Raw genomic sequence first — 12,004 nt, 5'->3', positions numbered from 1 at the left:
TTTCTTTCTTTCTTTCTTTCTTTCTTTCTTTCTTTCTTTCTTTCTTTCTTTCTTTCTTTCTTTCTTTCTTTCTTTCTTTCTTTCTTTCTTCCTTCCTTCCTTCCTTTCTTCCTTCCTTCCTTCCTTCCTTCCTTCCTTCCTTCCTTCCTTCCTTCCTTCCTTCCTTCCTTCCTTCCTTCCTTCCTTCCTTCCTTCCTTCCGTTCTTTCTTTCTTCCTTATGGCTGATCTGGAGACTTTGAGCATAGTACATTCCTACATGAATGATTTTTTTATGAGCACCCCAGTGAGGTGAAGCAGGAAGCAAGTTTTTCTTCTTTATCATCATCAAGTAAAACAAAAGAAAAGAGACATTGTTTGTGAAAGGTTTTGGGATTTGACTTCTTCCATGACACTGGTGTTTCCCCTACTTTTCAGGGCTCGAATCAGTGGATTCTTTGTTGCCCCAGAGACAAATAACTACACTTTTTGGATCCAGGCAGATAGCCCCGCCTCTTTGTACTTCAGTCAATCAGAAGATCCAGGGACCAAGGTATCTTTCTCTTCCTGTTTCTTCTCTTTCCTCCTGTCTGTACTAACCCATCACCACTCCTCAAAAAGGGCCACAAAATCTTCATGGACTTCTAATGGTGGGATAGCTTAGTATAAATAATCCACTCTCAGATATTGGTCCAGAAAGAAAATCTTGGCAGTTCTCCCTCTCTCACACCCCTCGCACCCTGGAAACCTTGGAAACCCTCTTTTGGAAAGGTATTTCTTAGCCTCAAAGGTTTAGAAATGGGGCCTCCCAGAATAGGGGGAGAATCTTAATAAAGGTTATGAGCTTTATCACTGTGTTACTGACAAAGGGCCTTTTTAGTTTTCTTTTGGTTTTAATCGAAAATTTGAATTTGCTGCTATGGAAACCAAACAATTTTTAAACTGATGTGATAGTAATCAGGGTACCTGGGTTTGATTCCTGGTTCTGCCCCTTTGTGATCTTGGACCTGATCTGACCTTGGGCAGTTGACTTACCTCTTTGAGTCTCAGTTTACTCATTTGTAAAATGAGAAGATTGGGCTAGATGGCCTTTAAGGTCTCGTCTAGATATAAATCTATGATGCTTTGATCCTAATATCTCTTTCAAGACTTTGAAAGTTTCAGTCTAAAATTTTTGCTGGTTGGTTAGAGTGCCCTCATGTGTTTCTACCATGTAATATGACCATCTATGCAATTCACAATGGCATTTTTTTTCTAATCTTGCTTCCATTAAATGAGTGAACTTCTGAAGAGCAACATACAGCTGTAGGATACTCTGAGCCACCCAAACTATCTACATTTGGATTCTTCATTTGGCAGATCTAGGATAAGTCCAGTTTTTCATTTAGTCTATGCTTGCTAATAAGCAAAGCAATCACAGAATGACAGAAGAGTTGAAGGGACCTTAGAGGCTGTCTAATATAGCCCATACATGAACAAAAATCTCCTCAATGACCTGTCCAGTAAGTGTTCATCCAACCTTTTCTTGAAGACCATATGTGAGGAGGAATTCATGATGTAGCCAGATGATGCGAGACTTGGATTCAGAAATAACTGAGTTCAAATTCTGTTTCAGATATTTTCCTGTGTGACCCTGGGCAAGTTATTTGATCTCCTTGGTTTCAGTTTCCTCATTTATAAATTGAGGGGGTAAGACTCAGATACCTCTATGGTCCATTCTAGCTCTTGATCTATAATTTCCAGATGTAGTTACTCCTGCTTTTTGGTAGTTTTAATTGATAGCAAAGTTTTCATTACATTATTCTGTCTTCTTGCAACTTTATACTTTGCCCATCTCTGTTAAAAGCTTGGAAAATGTTCAGGTCAATGGAGCAGAGCTGAGGATGATTGGACTTTTCTGTAGCAAAGCTCTGACCAGTGTGGCATTCCCTAGGAGTTCCCAAGCTTCACTCATAGTACACAGGAAGTAACATGGTCCTTGTCTTAGGATTATAGATGGACAATCAGAACCTCACAGGTCAGCTAGTTCAAACTTTTTTTATAGATGGGGAAACTGAGGCCCCAGTAGGTTAAGGGACTTTTCTAACATCACATAGGATTACAGATGGAGGCAGAAGGTACGTCAGAGGTCATCTAGCCCAACCTCTTTATTTTATAAATGGGAAGACAGATGGGGAAAGGGGATCCCAAAAGACCAAGGGACTTGTCCAGAGTCACACAGGTAGTAAATGGCACAGCTAGGGTTTAAACTTAGGCCCCATGACTCCAGGCTCTCTGTTGAATATTCTTTCTGTGTCATGATAAAGTCATCTTCTGATACTTTTTTGTGATTTTCTTGGCATTCTAAGGGAAATGAAAAAATAAGCAGGGAGATATGAAGACACAAACCTATCTATATTTCCCATGGATGCCTGGGTCAAACTTTTTTATGGATGAATAACCTGGTTTTCTTGTCATTTTAAGGAGAGGACAACCCAATTGTTCTTTAAGGGGTGTTTTGTTACTTCTTGTGTGGGGATGGGAGGAGAGACATGAGAGCTCAAAAGTTTTCATTTTGGGGTATTTATTTGGATACAGGTGAAAGTAGCTTTCATTCAAACTGGCATAGATGATTGGTTTGATTCCTGGGAGATGAATGGGCATTTGGAGACCTGGCAACAGAAGTCCCTGAAGTTGGAATTGTTGGGCGGGAAAAAGTACTACCTGGAAGCCGAACACCATGGCATAAGTCCCAGTTGTGGGATGAGTGTCGGGGTCCAGATCCACAATACCTGGCTGAATCCTGATGTGGTCAACACCTACCATCGGGAGAAACTCCAGATCCGAGCCAATGCTCAGAGACTCCCAGAGATACAGGTCAGTTTTGCCTTTGGTATCCATTGAGACTTAAGCCAAAGCAGGGGCCCAGCTCTGGAAGTGCAGTAGCCATGACCTAGGGGAAATGACATGAGACTGGGAATAAGGACACCTGGGCTTTAGTCCCATTCTTAATGCAGATTAACTATGTGACTTTGGGCAAATCATCTTCCTGCCTTAAATTTCAATATCCTGATTGTATAAGAGGAGAGCACCTGCTCTCCTCTTTAATTAAATTATAATTAATGTTATTAAATAATTAGATTATTAATTAATTTAATTAATTGTCCCTTCCAAACCTGTTATAAAGATAAATGGGATGATAGTTGTAAAAGTATCTTTCAAAAATATTATTTCTGGGAGACGTGCTAGCACAAGTCTGTAATTCCAGCTACAAGGGAAGGTTGAGAGTGGCAGATCTCCTACACTCAGATATTCTAAGCTGCAATGGTCTATGTTGATCACGTGTTTGCACTAAGGTTGGTATTAGTATGGTGAGCCTTATAGGAGATTGGGAACTAGGGGAAGGGGCACCAAGTTGCCCAAAGAGAGGTAAACTGACTTATGTTGGAAATAGAATAGGTGAAAGCTCCAAGGTGGATCATAGTGGAATTGCCCCCTGAGTAGCCTCTGAGCTTCTATTGGGAGCAAGATGAGAAGAAAAAAAGGAAGAAGGAGAGAAAGACAGAGAGAGGGAGGGAGGGAAAGAGAGAGAAGAAGAAGAAGGTGGGGGAGGAGGAGGGAGGGAGGAAGCAAGGAAGTAAAAAAGAAAGCAAGGAAGAAGGGAAGAAGAAAGAAAGAAAAAAGATAAGAAAAAGTATTATTTATATGACCATTGTATTGTTTTTCTTGGCTTCTCTTAGTTTTAAGAGTAAGTTCTGTATTAACCTTGCCCTGGATGTTCATTACTTTCACTGAGTAAGGGCAGAGGTCTGGACTTCATCACCCATTAGTCCCATTGGTTTGTAACCCCTGCTTTCTGGCTGGGACCCAGATCCTGTGTCCCTTAGTTCTTTTGGCTTGTCCCCATCTCATAAAAGGCAAAGGAGATGGACTCTTTTATTCTATAGAAAAGGAGTCAGCATGTAAATTACTGACATTCATCTTATAGGATCATAAGAGCCTAGATCTAGATCTGGAAGGGATGTCAGAAGCCATCTAGTGAAATATCTCATATTTTTTTGATAAGGAAAAAGAGGCCCAGGGAAATTAAATGACTTACTGAAGGTCACTCAGACAGTCATCATCAAAGGTGAGATTTAGAGATTCAATCAATGACAGGGCATGAGAATTGGGTATAAAGCAGTTTAAAAGAAATCTGACTCTGGAGTCAGGAGATTCTAGCTTAAATCTTAGCTCAGTTACCACTGTTTGATTTTGGGCAAGTCACTCAACCCTTTTAGAATTTGTTTTCTCATCTCTTAAATAAAAGTATTGGACTTCATTTACTCTAAGGTGTAGAATGTGGCTGTTTCAACAAAGATTGCCATGGAGTGAGAATATCTATTTAGCAAGGTTTAGCAGTCTTTGAGTAATATCATCTGAATCCAACACTCTCAAGACAAGATAAATAGACATAAAGTATAAATATGGACACATATTTATGGCAAGAAAGGTATTCACTAAATGGATGAAAGTCAAACTGTTCCATTTTTGTTGTTGTTTAGAACTTTCAATCGTGTCTGACTCTTCATGACCCCTTTTGTTTTTGTTTTTCGGAGGGCAATTGGGTTAAGTGACTTGCCCCAGGTCACACAGCTAGTTTTTTTTTGGGGGGGGTTAAGTGTCTGAGGCTGGATTTGAACTCAGGACCTCCTGACTTCAGGGCTAGTGCTCTATTCACTGTGCCACCTAGCCATGTCCCCATCCCCCCTTTTTTTGGGCAAAGATACTGTAGTGGTTTGTCAGTTCCTTCTCAAGCTTGTTTTACAGGTGAGGAAACTGAGGCAAGTAGGGTTAAGTGACTTACCCAGGGTCACACAATTAGTAGGTGTCTTAGGGTGGATTTGAATTCATCACAATGAGTCTTCCTGACTCCAGGCCAGGCTATGTATTGCTCCACCCGACTGCTAAAAACTTCCCTTTAGTTTCTAAATTATAGACGAGTTTTAAATACTTAAATTTAATTCAACTCAATAAATCCTTATTGAGTGTTTACAATGTTCTGGGAAATGGGCTACTAGGCAATAGGGAAAATTAAAATAATATCTGCTGAAAATGAAATAATAAAGGTGAAATCTATCTGAATTAATTAGTCTGAATTATTTCTTTTTGGCTCTTTTGCACTTTCAGATGCTGAATGTGACTGGCACAGGAAAATTTTGTCTGACCTGGGATGGTATCTCCAGCCAGCCAGTGACTGTAAATGCCACCGCTGCTGAGGTATGAGTCTACTCTTCTTCAGTGTCACTGAAACCTTCCTTATTTGTAAACATAGCAGAATTTCTGATGATTTTTCTTTTTACAATAATAATTCCAGGTGTTTTTCTTTTCAACAGATTCAAACAGCAATAGAAGAAATGCTCACAGTAAAATGCAAATGGGAACCACTTTCAGCTCAAATTCTTCTCCATTTTGGATTTGAACAAGGTACTGTCTTGGCTTTCATGAATTATGAGCCCTTTCCTCTTCAATTTCCTCTTCCTAGTTCTGTAAAATCATAGGCATAATATTCATCTCCCTTAGAGGATGCTGAAAAGTGTCAGTGAATGAATCAGGCCAAAAGTATTGCAAAGAGAAGTTGCTAATAAGTTGTTAGAAAAAAAAAAGCTTGTTTGTTGTTCCTTCATCCTTGAGAAGGTGAAACACCATAGACCAATAATAAATATGGGAAATTGTGAACCTTTGGGCTCCTTAGAGTTGTGCCTTGTAAAAAGGAAAGTGCTGTAGAAGGAGCAATCATAATCAACTATCATATTGTGTGGGTTCTGGGGTTGTATTTTTTTAAACAAGTAAGAAAGTGGTTTCTAAGCTTTGCATTTAGAAGTGAAATAAAGTCATTGACTTGCCCTTTAATTGTGACAAATTCTCTAGACTCATACCCTCAACTTGTACTGAAATTGGTGGACTAGGTCCCCAGAGCATGGCTGACCCCTAAGATTCTAGGCATAACCTTAAGGGCTCTAGTTTCTAGTGCTGGTGTTCGTTAATTCCCACAAATGTCCTTCTCATTATCAATCAGTTGCTTGAACTCTATTAGCTTATAGAAAAAGTATTTGCTGAGAAAATAAAGCTAGAATAGTTTATCACAAAACAATGCCCTTTAAACCAGAAATGCACTCTTCCTTTGAACAAGGTCCCTGGGAAGGTGGGCTCAGGATTATATAATGTAAATGTATATTCATATTTTAAATCATAATATATAATAAATATTATATATATATATATATATAACATAATATAAATGTAATGAGTCACACATCTAGAGAACACATGGACCCAAACAGTGCCTTTAAACTTTTGCCCCTGGCAATCTTTATGTCCCTTTGTGGAGATCTCACATAATTCATCCCTAAGCACAACTCTCTTTTGGGTTTCATGAATCAGGCATAGATCACTTATCCCCTCATGAGGGATCACAGTCCCTGAAACTATGACATCCTCAGGTGACTTTTCTAGTGAAAAACATTTTTTTTACCCCTATGTGGGTACTTTCTTTGTCATTGGCCACTATCACTCTGGCATCTACAGATTATTTATTATTATTGCCTCTGGAAGACTGCCAGCGACTAATTTTGGTTCCTGCTGGATCCCCTGATGACTCAAATAGGTCTTCCAAATCCACATGGTTGCCTGGACATTTCCCTCTCAGAATAATCATTGTCTAGTGTCAGAAAATAAAACACAAACAACTTAACTGTTGCATATAGCACCTTAACTGTGAGCACATGCTACTTTCTGTGTCCTCTCCGGCCAATATCAGGAAATAATAAGCACAGATCTTGCCATTACCATTTACTAGATGTGTGACAATGGGCAAATCACTTAACTATGTCTTTAAAAGATACATGTCTACCTTATGGGAATGTTGTAAAATCCAATTAAGATAATATATCCAGAGTACTTTGCAGACTTTCAAGCAATATATAAATGTTAGTTATATATGTATATATATATATATATATGTGTGTGTGTGTGTGTGTGTGTATACACACATATATGTTTGTATGTATGTGTGTGTATATATATATGTATATATATATATATAGTCTTAATATATGTCTTTATAGATCACTTGAAAGTTTGCAAAGTATTCTGCGTATATTATCCCGACTAAGCAATACATAAATGTTAGCTATTATATGCATATTGCTGGGGTGTTATAGATCCTCACATATGAGCTTAAAATTTTGCAAAGTACTTTGTATATATTATTTAAATTGAACCTAATAATAACAACCCCAGAAGAAAGGCACTCTAGAGATTGTTAACCTTGTATTATAGATGAGGTTAAGTGATTTGTCCAGGGTCACATAGCTAGTAAATGTTTGAGGCTGGATTGAACTTAGGAACATGAGTATTCCTAATTCCAAGCCCCATACTCTATCCACTAGGTCATCTAGCTGCCTTATCATCTACATAAAGCTTTGATATAATCAAAATCAAATTTGACTTTGTGTATATTGTATTAAACAAATATATTTTATTTGTATTTACTATTGGACTGTATTTACTATCACTTGGAGTGAATTCACCATATTGGTTTCACTTTTGTAGACTTTGATTTGAATTTATTTTTGTTGAATAAAGTGGATCTGTTCCCACGGGTATTGTACTTGAAAATATTGAATAATTTTGGCCATTGCTTTGCTACCAAATCCATTCCCTGGGCAAGCCCCTTGGAAAGTATTGAATTAAGGTATTCAATAAGCTTTTATTACATGAGTTTATTGTGCTAGGCATTCTACATATGTAGTTGAAAAAGAAATTGGTCCCTGTTCTCAAGGAGATCATATTCTTATAGGGAGTATTATACAAGAGTATGGGAGCAAGCTCAAAATAGCTAAGGAGAGTCAGTTGTTAAATTTTCAGTGTAAGCATTTGCTGTTATTCAGTTTGTGTCCAACTTCTTGTGACCCCATTTGGGGTTTTCTTGGCAAAGATACTGGAGTGGTTTGCCGTTTCCTTCTCCAGTTCATTTTACAGATGAGGAGCTAAGGTAAACAGGATTAAGTGACTTGCATAGGGTCACCCAGCTAGTAAGTGTAAAAATTAGTAAGGCCAAATTTAAACTCAAGCATCTGAGTCTTCCTGATTCCAGGGCCAGCACTCTATTCACTGAAACAGCTAGCTGCCCTATGTAAACATTTACACCTCAGAAATTGGCAAATCAGGTCTTGGTTTATTGTTTTGTTCATTATCTAGACTTAAGAATGTGATGCAGAAAATGTTAATGTACAAATTAAACTTAAATGTGTCATAGGAGTATATAGCATATAAATAAATGAGTATAGTATAAGATAGAGTATGAATTTAAAGGAGAAAATCTTTTAAAAATCTAAGTAAATTTGATGAGTGAGAAAACACTTTTGAATTGGAAAATACATATTCCCACTCATTCTTCTGGTCTTCTCTAACCACTTCTTTCTCTTTAACCTCATCCATCTTTCTTTGTATCTTGACTGCACTAGGTCTACAGGATTCTGGTCCTGATGGGCACCTTAGCAGTGGGACAGAGCCCTTCTGTGGAAGGTTCAGTATCCAGCAGCCTCAATACCTTGTCAGAACATCAGAAACCATGCAGAAGAGATATCAACTTGGTCAATATACACATGTAAGACATAGCACAATTTCTATTTCAGGCTTCTTCTCACCTCTCCTTAAAAAAATCCATGTGAAGAAGTCACCAGAATAGACATTATTTCCCTGGTTAGGGGGTGGGAAACTGAGGCACAAAGTAATTATTGCTAAGCTTTTTTGACAATTGGAAGATCCAGTTTACCAAGTCAGGAGAGACTTGGGTTTAAATCCTATCTCTGACCCTTAATAACTGTCTAACCATGGAAAATTTATTTATCTCAACCTCAATTTTAATTTATAGGATGGTAGTTCCCAAACTCTTTTGTTCTTCAAACTCCTTTCAATAGTCACAATAACAAAAAATGTGTTGTGAATGCCCTGAGTAGTATCTATATTAATATTACCGATAATATTCTTTTAGATTTTTTCATTAAGTTCTTATAGTAACAGCAGTGATAACTTCTGCCATTAGGGTTTGATTAAATTGCTGCATGAAAACTAACATCATCATCATGACAGTTTCAAATTGTTGCTGAAATGAAGATGCATACACTCATTGTCATGGAGGAAAAATATATTTGTAATATGGTTAGGGATTTTATTTTTACTGCTTGAGGTGCCATCAGTGAGTTTTTAGCACAAACTTTTGGGACGATCATTGTAAACCCCTTATATATAGGACAATAGCCTCATTGAACTAGATGTAGAGAGGACCACAGGGGCTACCTTGGCCAAACCTCTCATTTGATGGATGAGGGAATTGAGATGCAGTGAGACTCAGAAACTTGCCTAAGGTCACCCAAGTAGTAAATTTTTTTCCTGTCTTTCCCTGTCTGTCGAACACTTTTCTCCACCTTACTTATTTAATTTAATTTAAATTACAATTTACTCATCTCTAAAATAGTACTTACCTCAAGGGATTCTTGTGAGAATCAAATGAAAGGGCATTAACTACTTTTCTAGATATTAATGTGCTATGTAAGCACCAGTTTTTATTATGATAATCATAATCACCATCATAATTAGTAAGCTATAGGATTATAGATTTAGAACTGGAAGGGACCTTGGAGGTATTTTTTTTTGGTCCAAACTCCTCATTTTGCAGATTAAGAAACTGAGGCCCAGAAAATTAAATTTATAATAATATGATTTACATATAATTTATAACATGTTATATATAATACAAATAAATATATACTATTATATATTGAACATATTACATGTAACAAAGTAGTATAATATATGTAAATATATAACATAATATATATATAGTATGTGACATGATATATTTATTTATAATGTATAGCATGTATAATTTTTCATAATAATATCTATCATAACATAATTAAATTTATAACTTCACTCAAAGTTTATAGAGGTAGTGTCAGAGCCTGAATTCAAACCCAAGTCCTTTGATTCCTAATGCAGCACTTCTTCCAGGGTCCCATGTTCCTTCCCTTCTTCCTGTGTAAGTTTATATATTCCTCAATACTTTTTCTTATCACCATGTCAGCAGCTGTAGGGGCTGGAAATAACACCATTGCCCTTGCAAACTTAATTCTTTGATCCAAGAACTTGGATCTTCACAAAAGAAAGATGGGTCCTTTGGAAGGAAATGAATGGAATCCACATCCTGTCTTAGTTAATGAGTGTATAAGAATGATATACAGTCTCTAGATTTTTTGGGCTATATTATGACATACTACTTGAACCTTTCCAAGTCAAGAGAAATATTTTTTTGATTATTTATTGATTATTTTTTAACAATAGACTTTTGATCTTTGACACCTCTTTTCATCCTCAATGTATCCCTAAATACTAATAATTTCCCCTCTAAAATGTATGATTTGCCCATGCCTCTGTATTCTCACCATTTCCTCCCAAATCTTGGTCTTTACTCCCTCATGCCACGATTAATACAATGGCCTTCCTGCCTCCAATCTCTTCTCCTGCTGCCCCTTTCTCCCTTAATCCATTCTAGATGGATAGATCAGACAGACATCATTACAAATACATACAATTCAATAACCCAATACAATAAACGTTTATTTGGTACCTACTATATGCCAGGCACTGTGATAAGCAATAAGAATGAAATTAATAAAAAGAAAGACAGTTCTTCCCTCCAAGGAGCTTATGATATAATGGGGGGGATAATACACTAGCTGGAACAGTGGATACAGTGCTGGGCTTGGAGTCAGGAAGACTTCTCTTTCTGAGTTCAAATCTGACCTCAGACACTTAGTAGCTATGTGACCCTAGACAAGTCACTTAACCTTGTTTGCCTCAGTTTCTTCACCTGTCAAATGAGCTGGAGAAGGAAATGACAAATCACTCCACTATTTCTGCCAAGAAAACCTCAGATAGGGTCATGAAGAGTCAGACATTACTGAAAAACAACTGGCCAACAATAGTACACTAAAGGAAGCAGGAAAGGGGATGGGGTGGGAGACAAGGGTGTACCCAGCCAGAGAGCATCTGCTTCTCTGGAGCTGAAACCAAGTAGAGCAGCAGATTCAAAGTGGAGTGAGCTGAGAGTTCCCTTTCTTCCTTCTGTAAAGGAAGGCATCGGGAGGAGCTTAATACTCAGCCCTCTGGCTCTCCAATCAGAGGGGAGAAGAGATGTCAATTGAGCCTTGAGTTAGCAACATGGTGGTGAATTTAGAAATAGTGAGCTTGTTCTGGATGGGGCATCTTGTTCTGTGAAGCTGGAACGAGGCAGAGTAGTAGATGTAAAGTGGAGTGAGAGCCTAACATGTATATGCCTGACATTGTAATGCCTGTGTGACTCTGGGCAAGTCACTTAACCTTTCAGTGATGTAGGCAACTTCACTATTAATTTCAGAAAAGGTTATACTAGAAACTCACAGACTTTTTTGATAACAGGACTCCTTTACATTCTTAGAAATTGTTAAGACCTCAAAGAACTTTTGTTTCTGTGAGTAGTAACTATTGATACTTTATCAGCAACTACCTTGTCTTTGTATTATTATGGAAATATTTATGGACTGCTCTCTTCTACTCCCAAAATGAGCTTAGAGCCCCAGAGGACCCAGGACCATACTATAAAAACTGCTGCCCCATACCAATGAAATCATTGATCCTGCCCCTATCCAGTTAGCTGCCGTAATGCTTTGGCCTTGTAGTCATGAAGATGGGTTCAAATCCAGCTTCAGACACTTACTAACTCTGTGACCCTGGGCAAGTCACTTAATTTCTCTGAAGCTCAGTTTTCTCATATGTAAAATAAGGATAAAAAAAGTTGTCGTGAGGATCAAATAAGGTAACAAAGTATTTTGTAAACCTTAAAGTGTTATATAATTGCTAGTTATTAATATTATTGTCTCTATCTCTTCCATACCTATATTTTCCTGAGAATTCTATCATCTATCTATCTATCTATCTATCTATCTATCTATCTATCTATCTATC

At 37.5% G+C, this 12,004-nt stretch overlaps 1 protein-coding gene across 1 annotated transcript in view; it reads left to right on the top strand.

Annotated features, from left to right (window-relative positions):
• The window catches only part of PKHD1 (PKHD1 ciliary IPT domain containing fibrocystin/polyductin), a 669,991-nt gene that overhangs the window by 75,373 nt on the left and 582,614 nt on the right, over nt 1-12,004 (top strand). Inside the window, exons 15-19 of the mRNA XM_069070581.1 lie at nt 416-530; nt 2,555-2,833; nt 5,126-5,215; nt 5,332-5,422; nt 8,464-8,606. Of these exons, the coding sequence (XP_068926682.1) occupies nt 416-530; nt 2,555-2,833; nt 5,126-5,215; nt 5,332-5,422; nt 8,464-8,606 (718 nt within the window). The remainder of the gene's footprint in view (nt 1-415; nt 531-2,554; nt 2,834-5,125; nt 5,216-5,331; nt 5,423-8,463; nt 8,607-12,004) is intronic.

This window comes from Petaurus breviceps, unplaced genomic scaffold, assembly GCF_028583685.1.
Source record: "Petaurus breviceps papuanus isolate PSGF00001 unplaced genomic scaffold, PetGlider_PUasm1.0 90822, whole genome shotgun sequence".
Lineage (NCBI taxonomy): Eukaryota > Metazoa > Chordata > Mammalia > Diprotodontia > Petauridae > Petaurus > Petaurus breviceps.
The sequence above is the reverse complement of the archived record's forward strand: the minus strand, read 5'-3'. Positions and strand labels throughout refer to the sequence as shown.